At 36.8% G+C, this 22192-nt stretch overlaps 1 protein-coding gene across 1 annotated transcript in view; it reads left to right on the top strand.

The window, feature by feature from the left end:
* The first annotated feature begins 8998 nt into the window (after positions 1 to 8998).
* Positions 8999 to 22192, top strand: part of LOC135203215 (uncharacterized) — a 94694-nt gene continuing 81500 nt past the window's right edge. The window contains exon 1 of the mRNA XM_064232971.1: positions 8999 to 9532. Coding sequence (XP_064089041.1) covers positions 9008 to 9532 — 525 coding nt within the window. The 5' untranslated portion in view covers positions 8999 to 9007. The remainder of the gene's footprint in view (positions 9533 to 22192) is intronic.

Genomic DNA, 22192 nt, shown 5'->3' with positions numbered 1-22192 from the left:
TTTGTCAATGGGATATTTTAAAAGGTTTTGCTGATCTTCAAAATCAGAACTTAGAGAAACTAGCTGACTTGTTTGCTGCAAGGCAACGTAAAGACAATTTACCCGTTAAAGAACCAGAGGTATTTTCTGGAGATTTGCTGAAGTACCCTCAATGGAAAGCATCATTTATTACATAACCCTTAAACGCCGAAGCGGTAAAAAAAAAAATGTCTCCCGTGTGCCGGAGACGTTTCAGAGTGAGCGCGGGAGCGGGAAAAAATAAAAAAATTTTTTCAAAAAATTATAGCGTGCTTAGTTTTGAAGGTTAAGAGTTCATTTTGGCTCCTTTTTTTTTTTCATTGCCTGAAGTTTAGTATGCAACCATCAGAAATGAAAAAAATTATCATTATCATATATAAATAATGCGATATATGATAGCGCAAAAACGAAATTTCATATATAATTGTATTCAAATCGCGCTGTGCGCAAAACGGTTGAAGGTAACAAGTTACTTTTTTTTTTGTTGTAATGTACACTAAATTGCAATCATTTTGGTATATAACAAATTGTAAAACAATAAAAGCAACACAGAGAAAATATTATCACAAAATAATGCATGAATTCGTAACGTGCAGAATCTTGAAACACATATTTTTTTTCCAAAAAATTCACCCATAAATCTAAAGATTGTCCTAGAGACTTCCAATTTCTTTCAAAATGAAGACAAATGATTGAATATTACTATACTGTAAGAATATTAGCTTACAAATGCAGTTTTCTGACGAGTTAAAGTTGACCGAATGTCAAATTTTTTTTTATATATATATTTTTTATATGCAATTATTTCAGAACTAAGAAAAGCCCCTACAATTTCAAATATTTTTCGTTTTATTCTACATAAAATTGCGCACATTTTCATATATAAAACTCTATGAAATGCCTAATATGAAACGGAGCAAATATTCCGAGAATGGGACTTACGCATTTCGGAGATTTGTGGCGGAGAGTCCGTGCGCGGAGGGAACGAAAGTTTTTTTTTTTAAATTCACCATAAATTTAAATATTGTGCTAGAGACTTCGAATTTGTTTCACGATGAAGATAAATGACTGAATATTACTAGACTGTAAGAGTTTTATCTTACAATTGCGTTTTTCGACCATTTCGGTAGAGTCAAATTCTTGAACCGAACGTGGTTTTTTTTTTTCTATTTATCGTGATTTATATGCAAATATTTCGAAAATGAGAAAAGCTACAACCTTCAAATATTTTTTGTTGTATTATACATGGAATTGCGCACATTTCATATATAAAACGTTATGTAACAGTGTTATGTATGCAAGACGTTATGTAACGAGCGCGGGAAATCTTAGCTCCGCAGACACGTTCAGTTCAGAGCTATTGCAATGTGTTGCATAATGCGTAAATGTTATAAGTATAACCAAGTATTATTATGTTAGTATCGAGTCCGACACAGAGGCTTCGATCTTACAAATTCTACCTCATGTATGCAGGATATGATTCCTTATTGTGTATAGAGCGATGCTCATATGTGTTATGATTCTATTATATACGCTTATTGTATTTTTGTATATTCAACTACCCGCCTTCTTCAATGTAGTTTAAGCCAATAAACACCAGCAAGAAGATATTGCTTTATTATCGCCCTTCATCCCGAACCTCGGCGACGAGAATGGAATATTACATCCATACTAAAACACCATCTTTCCCTCTACCTACAGGTAAGAGTGAAGAATTGTCGTATGGTCATATAACTAAAGCAGACCCAAAATAATGACGACAAAACATTGGCGACGAGAAATGGAATATTACATCCAATACTAAAACACCATCTTTCCCTCTACCTACAGGTAAGAGTGAAGAATTGTCGTATGGTCATATAACTAAAGCAGACCCAAAATATGACGACAAAACATTGGCGACGCAGGTGACGAACTCGTAGCAGCCAAATGGAGCCTATAGCCTACGGCCTAATCTCCTAGCCAAGAAGCGGAAGACGACGACCCCAATCGGACGAAGTCACCGAAAACGAAGAATCTCTACCTAGATGCCTTCATCACACTCAAACCAAGCAACGCTTGCCAAGTCAGGAGCGTTAAACACAAAAAAAAAAAGGGTTTGGTTTAGAGAGTAAAAGTGCAACAGGTATGTCTATGCAAGTGTAGCCTACAAGGTAGAAAAAAAAAAAAAAAGAAAAGAACTTCCAAATTCCTAGCCTAGCCTAAACTTCTTAGTATCACAGCAAAAATGCCGATAGATGTCCAAAAGTTAGACAGCTTCAGCATCGGTGATGATCCTAAATCAGTGGGTACAAGATGGAAAAAGTGGATAGGCAGCTTCCAAATTTATTTAGAAGCACTAGGGAAAATAAACGAAAAGCAGCAGAAGGCTTTGTTACTTCATACTGCAGGTTTAGAAGTTCAGGAAGTATTCAATACTTTAAATCTAACAGGTGATTCATTGCAGGACGCAATTGAAGGGTTGGGCTTACAAATTATTTTGCTCCTCAAGCAAATAAATACTTTGAACGTTATCAGTTCAGGGGAGAAGCATCACAGGAATCAGGTGAGACAATAGATTCTTTTGTAACTAAGTTAAAGAAATTAGCTTCAACTTGTGAATTTGGAGATCTAGAAGACAGGTTAATAGAGCAAATTATAGTAAGGAGTAACTCGCAAGAGCTTAGGAAGAAGTTGCTGCAAGAAAAGAAGTTAAATTTGCAAAAAGTTCTGGAATAGCAAGAGCAATAGAAACTGCTATACCAGTCCAATGTCATTGTAGGTAAGACTCATAATAACAACAGTAGTCAGGTAAATCATGTAGCCTATAAAGGAGTTACCAACATGCAAAGAAAGGGCAGACAAATGAAACGAGTAAGCCTAGCCCAGGTATATCCAAGTATAACAAGGTTAAACCTAATGCATACTCACAGAAAAGTCAAAGTCACATAGGGACACAAAAACCTCAAAAGAAATCGTGCTTTAGATGTGGTAAACAAGATCATTATAGCAATGATTGGGATAAGTGCCCAGCGTCAGGTCAGACGTGCAACAACTGCAGGAAGCGTGGTCATTTAACAAGTCAGTGTAAATTTGCTAAGCAAAAGACCACAAAACAAATCAATAGAACCGTAAATTCAAATGACTGCTCTAGCTCAAATGAAGAAAGTGTACATAAGGACCACAGAAGTAGAACAATTTGCATTCACCATTAATTCCGTGAACAAAGATGCACAAGAACGTCTTATGGCTCAAATAGAAATAAATGGGAAACTCACACCCAATGCAAATAGACACAGCTGCAGATGTGACAATAATTTCTGAAAGAGTAGCACAAACGATACCTAACCTAGTGATAAGACCTTCAGGCAAAGTGCTCAAAAGTTATACTGGTACAAACATAAAAGTAGTTGGTTCATCACAAGTGAAAGTTCAATACAAAGATCAAGAGATAGGTAAGTTACCATTGACAATAATCAAGTCAAGGGTCAAGGACAGACGTTATTAGGATAGATTGGTTAAGATGCATAAAATTAGATTGGCCTAGTATTCTAAGGGTTACAGGTACAAAACAAGAACCAGCAGAAGAAATTTCATTAACTAATCTTCTATCAGATTACAAAGAAGTATTTGAAGACAGAGTAGGAACAGTAAAGAATGCAGCAAGCTCTTAGTTTTAAAGGAGAATGCTACTCCTAGATTTTCTGCTCCAAGACCAGTTCCATATGCATTGAAAACAGCTGTGGAAACTGAAATTAGAAGGTTAGAAAGTGAAGGTTCATGGGAAAAGGTAGATTATTCAGATTGGTCCACACCATTAGTTCCAATTGTAAGGACAACGGTCAAGTTAGGTTATGTGGAGATTACAAGGTGACATTAAAATCCAACAAATTGCAAGTGAGCAACAACATCCATTGCCAATCCTAAAGATATGTTCGCAACTTTGTCAGGATGCTCAGTATTTCTAAGATAGATCTTAGACAAGCATTTCAACAACTATCCATGGATGAAAATTCCCAAAAGCTATGTACTGTAAACACACATTTAGGGCTGTATCGTCCAAAAAGACTTCCCTATGGTGTTGCTAGCAGTCCAGCAATATGGCAGCAAACAATGGACAAAATATTTGCAGGTAGTCAGGAGTATTCATTTTTCATTGATGACAGATTAGTAGCTGGCAAAAACAAAAAAGAACATAGAGAAAGGTTTACGTGCAGTTCTAAAGAAACTAAAGGAACACAATATCAAGGTCAACCAGAGTAAATGTATTTTAGAAGTTGAACTCGGTTGAGTATTTAGGCTTTATTGTAAATGGTAAAGGTATTCATAAGGACTCAAGATAAGGTAAATGCAGTGCACTCAGCAAAGTTACCAGAAAAATGTCAAGGAATTGCAATCATTTTTAGGTTTAGTAACATTCTATGGTAGTTTCATTCAAAACTTAGCAACAATTGCACCCATTGTACAATTTGCTGAACAAAGATGTAAAATGGAATTGGACAAAGGAATGTCAAAATGCTTTTGAAAGAATCAAAGCAGAAGTGACATCACCCACATTCTTAGTACATTATCAAATGGATTTGCCAGTAAAGTTGGTTTGTGACGCCTCAAACATAGGATTAGGTGCAGTACTAGCACATGTAATGCCAGATGGTACAGAAAAACCAATAGCTTTGCCTCTAGGGTATTGAACAAAGCAGAGAGAAATTACTCACAAATAGAAAAGGAAGCATTAGCACTAGTGTATGGAGTGAAAAAGTTCCATATGTATCTGTATGGCAGGAAAAGGTTCACATTAGTTACAGACCACAAACCATTATTGATGATTTTAGGTCCAAAGGCAAGTTTACCGACGTTAGTAGCTGCAAGACTACAACGTTGGGCAATCATATTAGCGACATATGATTACAACATAGAATATAGACCAACATCTAAGATGGGTAATGCAGACGCTTTGTCGAGATTGCCTGTAGACAAAGCACCAGAGCAATATGAGGAAAGTATTCTTTTGCTTTCTGCTTATAATTACCTATTACAGCTAAGGAAATAGCACAAGGTACAAAGAAAGACCCAGTACTTTCAAAAGTAGTGCAGAGTCTAATAACCGGCAGAGATATTTGTGAAGGAGATGCTAATTGTAAACCATACAAAGAAATTTGGAATGAATTGAGTGTAACTCAAGAATGTATTTTGAGAGGATCAAGAGTAGTGATTCCAAATGCATTAAGGAATAGAGTTCTATCAGAAATACATGCAGACCACCAAGGTATTGTCAGATCAAAGTCAATTGCTAGAACTTATGTTTGGTGGCCAGGTGTTGATAGGGACATTGAAAATTTGGTTAAGAAGTGTATGAATTGTGCATTACAACAAAATAATCCAAAACTAACACGAATGCACCCATGGGAATTACCCAGATACCCGTGGCAACGTGTACATGTAGATTTTGCAGGTCCATTTTTAGGATACTCATATCTAATATTAGTAGATGCATATAGTAAGTGGCCAGAAGTTATACCAATGCAAACAACTTCATCGGTAGCAATATAAAATCACTCCGTGCAAATCTTTGCAACGCATGGTTTGCCAGAAAGAATAGTGACAGACAATGGCCCACAGTTTACTTCACGGAGTTTAAGGAATCTGAATGTAAATGGTATACAACATACATTATCAGCAACTTATCATCCATCCACGAATGGTGAAGCAGAAAGATTTGTTCAAACTTTCAAACATAATATGAAGTGTAGACAAGCAAATTCTGGTAATGTAGCATCTCACATTGCAAAGTTCCTATTATCCTATAGAACAACTGTGGGAATAATAATACGGGTGTACACCATCTTATTTGTTGATGGGGAGGAGGATCAGGAATAAGTTAGATCTAAGTATCCAAGCTTGCAGAGTCAGTTAGAACAGAAAGGTTATGATCAAGTAAGTAAGCTTTCCCCAATGTAAGACATTTCGCTCCTTCAGGTTATGTCATGGTAAGGTCATACAATACACCAGAAAAATGGGTACAAGGAGAAATTGTCAGGAAGATAGGTAATTTACATTATGATGTTAATGTCGGTGGAAAGATTGTAAAACGTCATGTTGATCGTTGCAGTCATTTGGTACAAAACAAATACAGAAGTACAAGTTCAAATACCTCAAACTTAAATAACTCAGATGTGCAAACTGCTCACCAAGATGTTCAAAATCATGCAACAGCTCAGAACACACCTATAGTACTCCCTAACAGAATGAGTAGAGGAAAACCTCCTGAAAGATTAGATTTGTAAATGTGAGGAACATTTGTTTCTTAGTCACAGGTAAAGGGGGAGGAGACTGTTATGTATGCAAGGACGTTATGTAACGAGCGCGCGGAAATCTTAGCTCCGCAGACACGTTCAGTTCAGAGCTATTGCACTGTGTTGCATAATGCGTAAATGTTATAAGTATAACCAAGTATTATTATGTTAGTATCGAGTCCGATACAGAGGCTTCGATCTTATAAATTCTACCTCATGTATGCAGGATATGATTCCTTATTGTGTATAGAGCGTCGATGCTCATATGTTTGTTATGATTCTATTATATACGCTTATTGTATTTTGTATATTCAACTACCCGCCTTCTTCAATGTAGTTTAAGCCAATAAACACCAGCAAGAAGATATTGCTTTATTATCGCCCCTTCATCCCGGAACCTCGCGACGAGAAAATGTAATATTACATCCAATACTAAAACACCATCTTTCCCTCTACCTACAGGAAGAGTGAAGAATTGTCGTATGGTCATATAACTAAAGCAGACCCAAAATAATGACGACAAAACAAACAGCTAATTTAAAATGGTGCAAACATTACCACAATCGCAACGTATGATTTTTTCGGAAGAGTTTACCGCGCGGACTAAAGAAAATGTTATTTTTTTCATAAATTCACCATAAATCGAAATATTGTGCTAGAGACTTCAAATTTGTTGCAAAATTAAGGTAAATGCTTGAATATTACTAGAATATAAGCGTTTTAGCTTACAATTGCTTTTTTCGTTTCGACCATTTCGGTAGTCAAAATTGACCAAAGGTTGAAAATTTGTCACTTATCATATATAAAAATATTTCAAAATTGATAAAAGCTACAACCATGGGTTGTTTTTAGTTGTATTATGCATGAAATTGCGCACATTTTCATATATAAAACTTTATGTAACGGCTAATTTAAAATGGTGCAAACATTACCACAATCGCATGTATGATTATTTTCGGAAGAGTTACCGCGCGGACGTAAGGAAAAAGTTTTTCCATAAATCGAAATATTGTGCTAGAGACTTCCAATTAGTTGCAAAATTAAGTTATATGATTGAATATTACTAAAATATAAGATTTTTAGCTTACAATTGCGTTTTTCGACCATTTCGGTAGAGTCAAAGTTGATCGAAGGTTGATATTTTGGCACTTATCGTTATTTATATGAAAATATCTCAAAACTGATAAAAGCTACAATCATCAGTATTTTTTTTGGTGTATTCTACATAAAAATGCGCACATTTTCATATATAATACTCCATGTAACGGCTAATTTAAAATGGTAAAAAAATTATGTCAAAGTGACGAAATAATTTCCGAGATGTGTCACAGATACTTTTTAGTGCGGCAAGAAAGAAATTCGCGCTTGCGCGCCTGCGTAACGATTGTAAACAAAACAACACCTTGATCCGTGAACTCCCAGCATCCCCCAAGGCGCGTGATTCAAGAGTTTTCGGCTGGTAGGCCTAAAATTATTTTTCTGCGAATTTTTAAAAAAACTTTTGTATGTCGACGTAAAATACGTCCAGTCGGCACCCGAGAGACATAAAATGTCGACGTAAAATACGTCCAGTCGGCGTTTAAGGGTTAATTGAATATAAAACAGATGATGCTGCTGAAAGATTGTACTACTTAGGTAAATATACGGATGGTCAGGCTAAAGCTGCCGTTGATAATCTTATTTCTTTTGGCACCCAAGAGGCTTACGACAAGGCTTGGAAGATACTTCATGATAGGTTTGGAAATAAATTTATTGTTGCTGATGCCTTTAGAAGCAAGCTTGAAGGTTGGCCTAAGATTACAATTAATGATGGTTCAGGTTTGAGGAAATTTTCTGATTTCTTAGAACACTGTAAAACAGCCATGGGAATCATAAAGTACTTAGCAATTCTTAACGATCCTAAGGAAAACAGACTTATGTTACAGAAGTTGCCTGCTCAAATTGCAGAGAGATGGAATTGTATAGTAACTAAAAGAATCACAATTGATGAAGAGGAATATCCATCTTTTGAAGAGTTTACAAGGTTCATAAGTGATGAAGCCAATAAGGCATGTAATCCAACATCATCTTACAGTGCACTTAATAGGAGAGATACTGTATTCACACCTAAAGAAAAACAACCACAAAGTAAGGTTGCAAAGCGTACATCATTTGCTACTAAATTTAATGAAGTTAATAATGTTACAAATGCTGCATCTGATGAAAATAAATCTAAAAATGAAAAACAAGCCGAGAGTAAAATTAATAGGGATTACATGCTATTACGAGACAAAACCATGAGATGGAAAAATGCCCAGAGTTCTTAAAACTTGATCTTGTTCAAAGAAACCAATATTTGACAGATAAAAAAATGTGTAGAGGTTGTTTCAAGGTTGGTCATTATTCAAGGTATTGTAAAAGACCAAGGAAATGTATTAAATGCAAGAGGTGGCACCCAACAATTCTCCAAGATGAAACTGAATAAAAAACCAAGTTCTGGTGATACCCAACAAGAACAGGCTGTAGCTGTAGCTAATAGAATTAATGTTAACAGATATTTTTCAGCTGATGTTCACTCAATGATTGTACCTGTTTGGTTAAGCCATAGAGATACAAATAATAAGGTCATGGTATTTGCAGTATTGGATGATCCAGTCAGATGCTTGTTTTATCAAAGAAAGTGTCCTAAGGTATATGAATGCAATGGCCAAAAATTCTGTCCAATCAAGATAGCGACTATGCTGGGTGAAGAGGCTATAAAAAGTACTAAAGTATTAGGTTTATCAGTGAAGGGCATAAATGAAAATAGTACTGTAAATTTACCATGTGTCTACTCTAGAAAAACTATTCCTGCAAGAAGAGCACAAATCCCTAAAAAATGTTCAGCTTTAAGATGGCCTCATCTTAAGAAAATTGCTAGAAGGCTAGTAGAGTATAATCCTGACATTGAGATCGGTCTATTAATAGGTATAAACTGTATAAAAGCTGTCAAACCTTTAGAAATCATTCCTGGGTCTGGAAATGAGCCCTATGGTCAGAGAACAGCTCTTGGATGGGGAGTTATTGGTAATGTAAATGTCAATGAGAATAATTTAGAAAGTGATGTTGTTGTTAATAGAACTGTAGTTGAAGAAATTGAAATAAATTCCAAGATATCAAATAACATTTTTACAGTACCAACCAAAGTAAAAGAAGTGTATGAGCCTCATCATGTCAGAGAGATGTTTGAATCTGATTTCATAAGTAATGTTAGTGATGATGAGGTAGCTTTGTCAATAGAAGAAAGAACGAAGAAGACAGTTTATTGAAATTGTTAGTAATGGTAGTTAAGATTATTGATGGTAAACAGTTTAAAAATTCCATTGCCACTCAAAGGAGGTGATATTCAGTTCCCAGATAATAAGTTAGTAGTCCAGAAAAGACTATCCAACTTAAAACAAAAGCTTCAGAAGAATGTAAGCATGAAAAAGGATTACATAAATTTCATGAAGAATATGATTGATAAGGGTTATGCCGAAAGGGTTCCTTTGAATGAAACATGTCTAAATAATGGAAAGGTTTGGTTTGTGCCACATCATGGGGTTTACCATCCCAGAAAGCCTGACAAAATCAGAGTAGTATTTGATTGCTCTTTTATGTATAAAAATGTAAGTTTGAATGATTGTTTACTTCAGGGACCAGACATGTCAAATAGTCTAGCTGGTATTTTGTGTAGATTTAGAAATCATTCTGTGGCATTTACTTGTGATGTAGAAGCAATGTATCACCAAGTTTTAGTAAATGAAGAACACAGGCATCTTTTACGATTTCTGTGGTTTGATAACCATGACTTAGATGGTGACATTGTTCAATATAGGATGACTGTTCATCTATTTGGTGCTAGAAGCTCTCCATCTGTTGCAAACTATGCTTTGAAAGCTGCTGCTGATGAGATTTAAGGATAAAACTACTGAAAAGGCAGCAGAGTTCATTAAAGAAGACTTTTATGTAGATGATGGCTTAAAGTCTGTAGCTACAGTGGAGGAAGCCATAAACTTAGCCAAAGACAGTCAGATGATATGTAAAAGGGGTGGTTTCCATTTGCACAAATTTGTTGCCAATAATGCTGAAGTTTTAAAGGCTATGTGTCCTGATGAAGTTACTCAATCAGTTAAGAATCTTGATTTAACGAAAGATAAATTGCCAGTGGAACGAACATTAGGTATGGAGTGGTGTACTGAAACAGATACATTTAATTTTAATGTCAAATCCATTCAAAGGCCTAGTACTAGAAGGAATGTTTTATCCATAGTTAGCTCTATTTTTGATCCTCTAGGCATGATATCACCATTCATTCTTACAGGTAAGAAAGTTTTGCAAACCCTATGTAAACAAGACCTTTGGCTGGATGATCTATTCCTGAAACTATTATTACTGAATGGGAAAACTGGTTAAGTCAATTACCCAAATTGAAAGATATTAAAGTTGAGAGATGTTATAAACCAGCCAACATGAATGCCATAGACTATGAATTACATAATTTTTCTGATGCCAGTGAGAAGGGTTTTGGTCAATGCTCATACTTAAGAATGACAGATGCAAATGGACAAGTACATACTAGGTTAGTTATGGCTAAATCAAGAGTGTCTCCCTTGAAAACTTTTACTATACCTAGGTTAGAACTCACTGCTGCATTAGCATCAGTGAAGGTGAGTAATTTCTTAAAAAAGGAGTTGAAGGTCAATATTAGTAAAGAAGTATTTTGGGTAGATAGTACAATTGTTCTTGGATACATAGCTAATCAATGTAAACAGTTTAAGGTTTTTGTCGCAAACAGAGTTGCGCAAATCAGAAGTCACACCTTACCTGAACAATGGAGATATGTTTCCTCAAGTGATAATCCTGCTGATTTATGTTCAAGAGGCATGTCTGTTCATGATCTGACTAGTAACTATATGTGGTGGCATGGACCTGAATTCTTAAAACATGATAATGCTGATAATGAAACTTTATGTTCATTTGAAGTTGCAGATGAAGATCCAGAATTAAAGAAAGTGTCACTGGCAATTAACACTGATGAAATAAAGTAATTCTGCTACCATACTTACCAGACTTAATTACTTCTCAGATTGGACACGTGCAAGAAGGTCATTAGCTTTATGTAATAGATTTATTGATAAAGTTGAAACAGAAAGTCATTACATACTGAGTATGCTCATGTGTCTGTAGAAGAGCTAATCAAGGCAGAAATTACCATTATAAAATTAGTCCAAAGAGAAGCTTTTCAATATAAATATCAGTTGTTAAGTATAAGCAATAACAAATTTGATAAATGTTTAAGGAAATCTAGCAATTTGTACAAGCTTGATCCATTTATTGGTAGTGATGGCTTAATAGAGTGGGTGGTAGATTACACAGAAGTAATTTTGATGTTCATGTAAAATATCCTGTGATTTTGCCAAAGAATAGTCATATTACTGAATTGATAATCTGTCACTATCATAATAAAGTACACCATCAAGGTAGAAATTTAACTTTAAATTGAATTAGATCTAGTGGTTACTGGATTATAAGTGGATCATCCTTAGTAGCGAAACATATATCAAAATGTGTAACTTGTAGAAAAATTAGACATGATACTCTTACACAGAAGATGGCCGATTTACCAAAGGATAGGGTAGAAATGTCTTCTCCATTCACTTACAGTGCAGTTGATTATTTTGGTCCATTTTATAATTAAGGAAGGTAGAAAAGAGCTCAAAGGTATGGTGTATTATTTACATGTATGTCAAACTTGGGCAATACACATTGAAACTGCCCATTCTCTCAGTACAGACTCTTTCTTAAATGCTTATAGGAGATTTGTTTGTAGAAGAGGCCATTGCACACAACTGCGTTCAGATCAAGGTAGTAACTTTATTGGTGCAAGAGAGGAGTTTGCAAAGTGCCTCCGAGAAATGAATGTTGAAAATATTAAAATGAATTATTAAAGGACAATGTGATTTTATAACATTTAAAATGAACCCACCTCATGCAAGTCATATGGGTGGTGTTTGGGATAGACAAATAAGATCTGTTAGAAATATTTTGAATGTATTGCTATCTAACAATAGTAAAATTTTAGACGATGAATCTTTGAGAACATTCATGACTGAAGCAGAAAAATATTGTAAGCGGGCGACCATTATCCACAGATAACTTGAATGATCCTTTAAATGTAGAACCTTTGACACCTAATCATTTTCTGACATTGAAGTCTAAGGTAGTCTTGCCTCCTCCAGGTAATTTTGTAAAAGAGGACATGTTTTCAAAGAAAAAATGGAGGCGTGTACAATATCTTCTTAATCAGTTATGGAAAAGGTGGCAAAGAGAATACTTACAATCATTACAAATACGCCAAAAGTGGTTAAAGCCTCAAAGGAATGTAGAAATTGATGATATAGTTTTAATCAAAGACTATAATCTACCTCGCAACAAGTGGATGTTAGGCCGAGTATTAGAAACAAACCCAGATGAAGCTGGCCATGTTAGAAAAATTAAATTGTTAGTAGCAGATGCTTTTCTTGATGAAAATGGTAAACGCCACAAGACAGCTACAATTCTAGAAAGGCCTATTCATTCAGTTGTAATGTTATTAGAAAGTACAACAGGGAAGTCCCCATCAGGGAGCACTTAAGTCAATATGTACTGTATATTTTTATTTTGTATGGAATGGACTAACCTGTATATTGTGATTTTATAGTTTGTAAAGAATCTCATATTCATTCCCCAATAGTATAGTTACTGTTTAAATTGTTATCACAATTTAGGGGAGCCATTGTTACTGTCATTAGCATATCCAGTTATATCTGAGTTTTGAAACAATACTAAAATACATTCTACCAAGGTGGACGAGTTACTTCCCGCTCTACTGGGTAGAAGTAAACAATCACAACAACTGCTGCGTCAGATTCAAGCACATGAAATGTGACTTGCTTGTCATGGATTTCTTCATTGTTGTTTGTCTAATGGATTAAGTCCCCAAAATTGTGGTAAGATAACGTTAATTTGCTTATGATATGTATTTTTGTACCTTTTGATATTATGTTTTAATTTGTACCTTTGATATAGCCAATGGCATCCTACCAGTTTTGTAGGGCATGTGGCAATAGCTTCGAAGGCATTAGCCTAAAAGTGTTTTTCTTTTGTTTTCAGTTATACTCAATTAACGGCTCATGGTTTATATAATAAAGTACCTACAAAAGGACCATGGAATGTTATTGATACCCAATTTGAGAATCAACACTGAACGGGGCTAAAATCAACATATAACTACAGAGCCACGTACTGTCCGCATCAGGGACACATCTGATCCCAAGATCAATGTCGGAGACAAGGTATTTTTAAAACTTAATGTGAGAAATGAACTGAACTACAAATTAGGCCCGAAGTTTGAAGGTCCTTTTAAAGTCATTGAGGAGAAAATTGGGAACAGATTTGTAGTCTTAGAGGAAAAAACAGGTCGATCGAGGTTAACACATATCTCGAAATTGAAAAGAATTGGTTGTGGTGATTAATATATTGTCGCGCAATTGCATTTTTTTCTTTTATTTTCTTGCTGCCTGGTTTTTCCAATTTGGTGGTGAAATGTTTTAACGTTTTTTTTTTCCCTTTCATTTCCTTCTACTGTTTTTTTTCTTATTATGGACAAATCTGTGGCGTTTTGGCGTAAGATTTCGGGGTTAATATTTTATGTGGGAAGTTGTTTGGAAATACAGCAAATTTTTGTTTTAGCTGAGAAACGTGATGATAAACATGTGATAATTCCTGTGTATGATATTTGGGGCTGAATTTCTGTGGTTTTACGAGCCGAATAGGTGGCATTGGGGTTTTATATAATTGGGGTAATGTCATGGGGAGTTATGATTTAAGGACAATTTTTTTTTTTGGGGGGGGGGCACCTTGGTGATATCCTGATGATAAGTTTGTGGAATGTGATTATATGGTGTCAGTATAAAAATTTTTTTTTGGAGAATAAGGGTTTCTAGGTGTTGTAAGACTGACTAGACAAATCTGTAGTGCGGTTCGAAGCACCTGAGGTAATCACAGGTGGATTTTTGCTGATAATGCTGTGATGAATCTGGTTGCTGATCTTTTTCTTTGGAGTTGATTACTCGGAGATTTGCACTATTCTCTTAGATGTTGACTATGGCATTCCACGGAGGTTTATCATGTAAGAGGGTTGTGTTCCGGTCGTTTCTGGTTGATGGGGTTGTTGCGGTAGCAAATTCCGTAACGGTACATATTGCATTTTAGGAAAAATATTGAATTATATATCTTTTTTCTTCTCTTATGTGCGCTGTGTAATGGGGGAAAGTTCACTTATTATTGTTGTTATTATCTTTTTTTTTTTTTTTTTTTTTTTTCCTATGAGAGATGTTGTAATTGGTGTTAAGCTTTAAATAGCATTTCAATTTTAGATAGGAGATATAATTTGTCGGGGTATGTGAGTTAGATAAAGGGGTGTTCGGCATTATATTTCATGGAGGTTGGTTATATAAACAATAAAAGGGGTTTTTGCTGTTAGACATTATGGGTTCTCTTTTGATAGTGTGTTTGTCGGATATGGGATTACTTGTGAGGATTCAGTGGGTAAAGATTATATTTTGTTTAATTAGGAATTTTTAGTATTTGACTAGGAGATTGAGTATATTAATTAATGACGGATTTATGGGGTAAAGCAAGACTTTAGTTATTTCATGATCATGTAGACATTTTAAATATGGACACACGATTACTTTACAGAATTCCCAACTTCACGTGATGGAGACGATGGAAACGACTTCGTTCTACAGTACCAGAGGTCGAGTCGAGTCTACACACGAATGGCGATTCTATGGACTGCCTTCGGTATATCATCTCAGGATACATTCTGGGATAAATCAGAAGTCTACAATCTTCTATGAGGCGGGTGCGAGTAGCACTTGCATGGAAGTCACGGGATATTTCCTTGACAACGGGGTGGTGACCACATTTCCTTCAGTAGAAAATGTCGAATCTACAGTTTCGCGATGAAGGGGTGTTGGATACACTTACAAGGGTCGCAGACGCTGAATAATGGTGCGTGCTGAGTTGTTTCAAGGTGGTTTATGTACTCAACCAGCATCTACAACTATTTGTCGAGTTCTGCTTATCTTAGTGACGAGGATGAGCCTTTCATCAATGAACGTTACACAATTCCAATAATAGTGGTCATGCTCGCCGTCATACTGATCACAATTTGTGCTGTAGGAGTTCTTAAACTTCTGTGCATCCGGCGAGGCACAAGGGCTCCAGCAACGGAGGTAGCCCTAAATCATGTGGCAAATTGATACATTGTGCATTTGTTGCTGATGTGGTGTGTGACAGGCGTGCTCAAAGGACATAGGTGGCTGAGCCATCTTACAGGTATGAATTGATGCGTTAGTGAATTACATATTGTGTCAGCTGCTCTTGCTTGGAGACAGAGTGCGCTGTAGAGACAGCCTTCTTGAATGAAGGAATCTGATGCGTGTGGAGTTTTTTAAGATCTGGCTGTCCGTACTGTTGCCACAGGTGGTTTTGAGGCGTGGTGGGTATTTACATTCGTTTGTACATATATCATAGGTCTGACCGATCAAGGCACTTGAGGGAAAGACACATTCCTTTGTGATAGGAAGAAAGACGGTTGAGGGAACGCCAAGTGTCGGGAGAAAACCCCCATCTCAAGATGGGCTCTTGTTATGAACCGAGAGAGGTCCGCTTCAAGTTCAATATTATGATAAACAAAAAGAATTCAACACCAACAGTTGAAACTGGGGATACGAATATAGAAAGAAACACTAACAAAACAAAGGTTTATTTACAAGCTTACTAACAAAGATAAATGCAAAATGGTGTCTCCTATTTACATAAAAAAGGCAACATCTTACAATGCGTGAACTGGGGAAACAGTGGGGTAATGAAAGTACTTGTTAGCCAGTTTTGCAACTCGAAGCAATGGCTTCACAAAGGAGAACGGGGGAACTTTAGTTGTCTTCTTGACTCCGTGCTGCAGAAAGCAACGTCTATTCTTGATACTTGAAGGGCAGGAACTCCTCGAAACATCTTGTAGAAAGTTTCTTCTCTCAAGGCTTGCTCAACATCAAAAACCCCGGTCGTTCTCACTAACTGGACGACTTGACTCGAATTCGACCAAGCTCTCGTGCGCAGACTTCCCCTCTTATCCTTAGTCTGTTCCTTCTTCTCTTATTGCACAAATAGAGAGTGTACAAAGGTCCTTTACAGCTAGAATAGAATAAGTTAAGGACCTAGACTACTGGGAAAGACTACAATCCTTAAAATTATATAGTCTAGAAAGGAGAAGAGAACGCTACATGATAATTCAGGCATGGAAACAGATAGAAGGAATAACAGAAAATATCATGGAACTAAAAATATCAGAAAGAGCAAGCAGAGGTAGATTAATAGTGCCCAAAACTATACCAGGAAAAATAAGGAAAGCACACAGGACATTAATCCACTACGCACCAGCATCGATAATGCAGCGTCTATTCAATGCGTTGCCAGCTCATCTGAGGAATATATCAGGAGTGAGCATAGATGTGTTTAAGAATAAGCTCGACAAATATCTAAACTGCATCCCAGACCATCCAAGATTGGAAGATGCAAAATATACCGGAAGATGTACTAGCAACTCTCTGGTAGACATTAGAGGCGCCTCACACTGAGGGACCTGGGGCAACCCGAACGAACTGTAAGGTCTGTAAGGTAAGGTCTGATGATCTCTGATCTCTAACTGATGATCTGATCTGTGACTCTTCTCTCTCCTACTTCGTCAGTCGTATTTATACGGTGACCTGGGGGGTGGAGCCTACACGGGACGGAGCATAAACGTCACAGACTCCCGAGATGACCAGAACGTCTTAGAAGAATCTCGACGAAGTACTGCATCATATTTCTCTGCATTTTCTGACGACATGATGGCACGTGTTGCGTTTCACAAAACTCCTACCGATTCTAGAACCATCATGAGAACAGGCACCTTCAACACGTGCGCAAATGCCTACTTGCTGCAGAACTTCTTGAAGATGCGTTTTCCTTTCCTTTATCTTATAATTCCTTGTTATACAGCGATTACCATGACAGCTCTATACCATGATACTAGAGATGGGATTCGATAACTTGACTAATACAATGTAACAAATGACATTTTGAGCCTGGGAGTAAGTACTTAGACTAAGCCAAGAGAGTGGAATGATAACTTAATAGTTTTCTTTGTGGGGCAGACTTGGGTTTTTATCACTATGACTTATTAATCATTTTGTTCTATTTTATGTTCATCTGCTTTGGGAAATAAATGAAATATTTTTGTATTTATGTGAGCTTAATAGCCTAGTGACATGCTTGCAGATAGAGGGCGCCTGCTGCCACAGGTAAGAATTGATAATTTATTATTTGTGTAGTTTTGTCAAAAAGGGGTTGTTATATATATATATATATATATATATATATATATATATATATATATATATATATATAGATATATATATATATATATATATGTAAATACCGGTAAAGTCTGACCAATAGTTTCAGTTATGCATTGTATTATTATGACAATGTTAGTGCTTTCACTCTTAAGTTTAGCACTGTAAGAAATCGTCTTTATTGTAATTATAAGTAATTATAGGTTCAAAACGTTACGACCACTACCCATGCTTATTTATTGTTTTACCTATATAAAAAAATGTTATGTAAAATTTAGCCACAGTTGAATAATGATTGTAATTTCCTAATTTTTTTATTAAGAAGTTTTAATTGTGTATTTAATTTTGATAATGAAGCATAAATCGTTTGACACATGAGAGAGAGAGAGAGAGAGGAGCGAGAGAGACGAAAGCAACTAAATGAAGAGGAGCATTTAATTCTTTATACTTGTTTTTACTTATCATCGGATTTTGCATTATTCATGCGATCAAGATGATACAAAACTTTTGTTTTCATACAATAAATTCACCCTGAATATGCTGGTGCTTTCAGATTTAGGATGTGTGTGATATAAGAAGAGAAAATGAAGAATATGTCTTATTATTTTAGTACAGCTGCGTACACTCGCTTACCTGGCACAGGGGACACGATCTGGGAATCAGATCTGATGAAGCTTTTACTTTTCTCTATCTCTCTCTCTCTCTCTCTCTCTCTCTCCTCTCTCTCTCATGTGTCGAACGATTTATGCTCATTATCAAAATTAAATAGACAATTAAAACCTCTTGAAAAAAAATATTAAAAAAATTACAATTGTTTTCCAACTATAACTAAATTTGAAATAAAAAATTCATCATATTGGAAAAGCAATCAAATCAGCATGGGTAGTGATCGTAGCGTTTCCAAACTACAATGTTATGTAGTCAAATGAAACATTCCTTAACATTGTTGGCCAATCTCATGTTTGCAGTGCTGAACTTTGAAAGAGCACAATCACCAACGTTGTTACTATACTTAATACAATCTAGTGGTCAGTGTATATATATATATATATATATATATATATATATATATATATATATATATATATTGGGAACCTAGCCACCGGGGTGGGGGGCAAACAAGTCATTATGGGTGCCGGTCCCAAGCCCGGATAAATAGGGAGGGTTGGTGTCAGGAAGGGCATCCGGCTGTAAAAATCTGTGCCAAAACCAAAAAATGGAATGAGCCGAAATATGGAAAGAGGTAATGCTAGGGCGTACTCCGTAAACGACGCACAGAGACATCGCCCTAACTCTGTGGTGAGGCGAGGGCTACTGCATCAGGAGCGGGTGCAGCTAAAAGAAGCGAGCTCACATTGGGTTTAGAGTATGTCAGCTAAATGTTGGGTCCATGACTGGGAGAGGTAGAGAATTGGCTGACTTAATGAGAGAAAAGAAAGTAGATGTTATGTGTGTGCAAGAAACGCGGTGGAAAGGAAACAGAGCTAAAGAGTTGGGAGATGGATATAAGCTATATTATAGTGGAGCAAATAAGCAAGGTAGAAATGGAGTTGGCATAGTACTGTCTAGTGAACTGAAGAACTCGGTAATAGAAGTGCATAGAAAGAATGACCGTATCATCAGATTGAAGATATGTTATGGAGGAGATTCTGAATATATAAGAGCATATGCACCACAAGTTGGTTGCACAGAAGAAGAGAAGGGAAATTTCTGGAGAGACATGGATGGAATAATGCAAGAACTGGAAGAGCATGAGAGGGTGATAGTTGGGGCAGATTTGTAATGGCCATGTCGGAAGTGAAAAAGAAAATGAGGCGATTGGGCGGGTGCATGGGGGCCATGGAATTGGGGAGAGAAACCCAGAAGGAGAGAGTATAGTGGACTTTGCTGTGTCATTCGACATGGCAATAGTAAACACATTCTTTAAGAAGAAAAGGAACACTTAATAACATATAGGAGTGGTATTTGGGGGAAGATTCCCCCAGATAGACTACTTCTTGTATAAAAAGGATAAATCTGGTGGAGGTCAAGAACTGTAAAGTTATTCCAGGCGACCATGTAGCCCCCCCCAACACAGACGCTATGTATGGATTTGAAGTTGAAAAGGGAAAGAAAACCCAAAGCTAAAGGGATAAGGAAAATTAAATGGTACAAATTAGAGAAGGAAGGAGATAAGAAGAGAGAGTTTAAGAGGAAGGTTTAGGAGGATATTGATATAGGGATTGCAGCAGTAATAAGAAGGCATGGAAAGGAGCTGCTAGGAGAGACATCTGGTATCATATGGGAAGAAAAGGAGAGGTGGTGGTGGGATGAAGACATTGAGAAAGTAGTAAAAGATAAGAAGGAGGCAAAGAAAAGATGGGAAGAGTCACATTCAGTGGAAGACAGAGATAGGTTCAGAGAGAAAAACAATGTGGTGAAAAAGGTGGTAGCCCAAGCTAAAGCAAAGTCGTATGATGATGGTACAATGGGCTGGGGACAAAGGAAGGATTAAAGAAGATGATCAAGCTATCAAAGGCTAGAAATAAGAGCACCAAAGATATTACACATATCAAACAAATAAAGGATCAAGATGGTGTAGTACTTAGAAAGGAGGAAGACATTGTGAAGAGATGGAAAGAATATTTCGAACAGTTGTTAAATGAAGAAAATAATAGACTAATAAGAGAGGATGGGCAAGTGAACATTGGGATGGTAATGAGGTTTTCTAGGCAAGAGGTACTAAATGCAATGAAGAAGATGAAGAATGGGAAGGCAACCGGACCAGACATGATTCCGGTGGAGGCATGGAAAGCATTAGGAGATGAAGGAGTGGATATACTGTACTATCTTATGATAAAGATCCTTGAACAGGAAAGATACCAAATGAGTGGCGTGGGAGTATATTGATCCCAATTTTTAAAGGGAAAGGCGATGTCCAAGAGTGTGGTAATTATAGGGGCATTAAATTGATGTCCCACACTTTGAAGATACTGGAAAGGATGATAGATGCTAGACTGAGAGAAGAAGTACAAATAGGTAAAGAGCAGATGGGATTTATGAAGGGAAGGGGAGCAACAGATGGTATATTTTGTCTGAGGCAAATAATGGAGAAATTCGGGAAAAGACAAAGGGACCTACATATGGTATTCATTGACCTTGAAAAGGCTTATGACCAAGTCCCGAGACAAGATGTATGGAGGAGTCTGAGGGAGAAGAGGGTGCCAGAGAAGTATGTGCGATTTATACAAGAGATGTACCGGAATGTATTTACCAGAGTGAGGAGCAGTGTTGGGGAGACAGAAGGTTTGAGGTGAGAGTAGGATTACACCAGGGGTCGGCTCTGAGCCCATTTATCTTTAACATAGTGATGGATGTTATAATAGAGGAAGTAAGGGAGACAGTACCATGGAACATATTGTATGCGGATGATATTGTTCTGTGTGCAGAGAGCAGGGAAGATCTGGAAGTGAAATTGGAAAGATGGAGACAAGTACTGGAGGACAGAGGAATGAGAATAAGTTAGATCTAAGACAGAATATATGTGTACCACCACTGAAGGGGGTGGGATGATAGAGAAAGTATTCAGCTTGGTGGAGAGCAAATAAGGAAAGTTGATAAGTTTAAGTGTTTGGGATCTTTTGTTAACGCTGGCGGAGGAAGTATGGAAGAAGAAGTAAAACATCGGGTACAGGCAGTGCTGAACACCTGGAGAGCGGCCTCTGGAGTTCTTTGTGACAAAAGAGTACCGCTTAGGTTAAAAGGAAAATTTCACAAGACGATGGTAAGAACAGCAATGCTGTATGGTACGGAAACAGCAAGCATGAGAAAAACAGAGCAGAAGAAGATGGATGTGGCAGAAATGAGAATGCTTAGGTGGATGTCTGGGGTGACAAGAGAGGATAGGATCAGAAATGACTACATAAGGGGGTCAACTAAGGTGGTGGAAGTATCAAAGAAAGTGCAGGAGGGGAGGCTGAGATGGTATGGACACCTGTTGAGGAGAGATGAGGACCACGCTGGGAGACATACTATGGGGGTGGAGGTGCAAGGAAGAAGAAGAAGAGGGAGACCAAGAAAGAGATGGAAGGACTGTTTGAGAGGAGACTTACATGAGAAGGGAATTGATGAGGCAGAAGCGCAGGATAGAAATAGATGGAAACGGCTCATCCGAAACGGTGACCCCATATAAAAATGGGAACAAGCTGGGAAGAAGAAGAAGATTCTTACGTATTGGGCACTGCCTTGTGGTCCCAATCGTAAAGAAAAAATGTTAGAGGGAAAAAATGGAAAATAGAGGGCTTCTGACTTACCTTAGATAAACTGTAAAAAAAGATTGATTTGGTTAGTTTATTTACTCTAGAAGGTCGCCATTGAAAACCAGCTAATTAATTTACATTACATTTATTTACAAGAGGCCGTTGAATGGCCTGAGGTTAAGGCACGGTAAAGAGCCACGTGGGCAGAGTGCTGTATAAT

The sequence above is a fragment of the Macrobrachium nipponense genome, chromosome 33 (genome assembly GCF_015104395.2).
Source record: "Macrobrachium nipponense isolate FS-2020 chromosome 33, ASM1510439v2, whole genome shotgun sequence".
Lineage (NCBI taxonomy): Eukaryota > Metazoa > Arthropoda > Malacostraca > Decapoda > Palaemonidae > Macrobrachium > Macrobrachium nipponense.
Note: the sequence above shows the minus strand (reverse complement) of the source record. Positions and strands in the feature narration are given on the sequence as shown.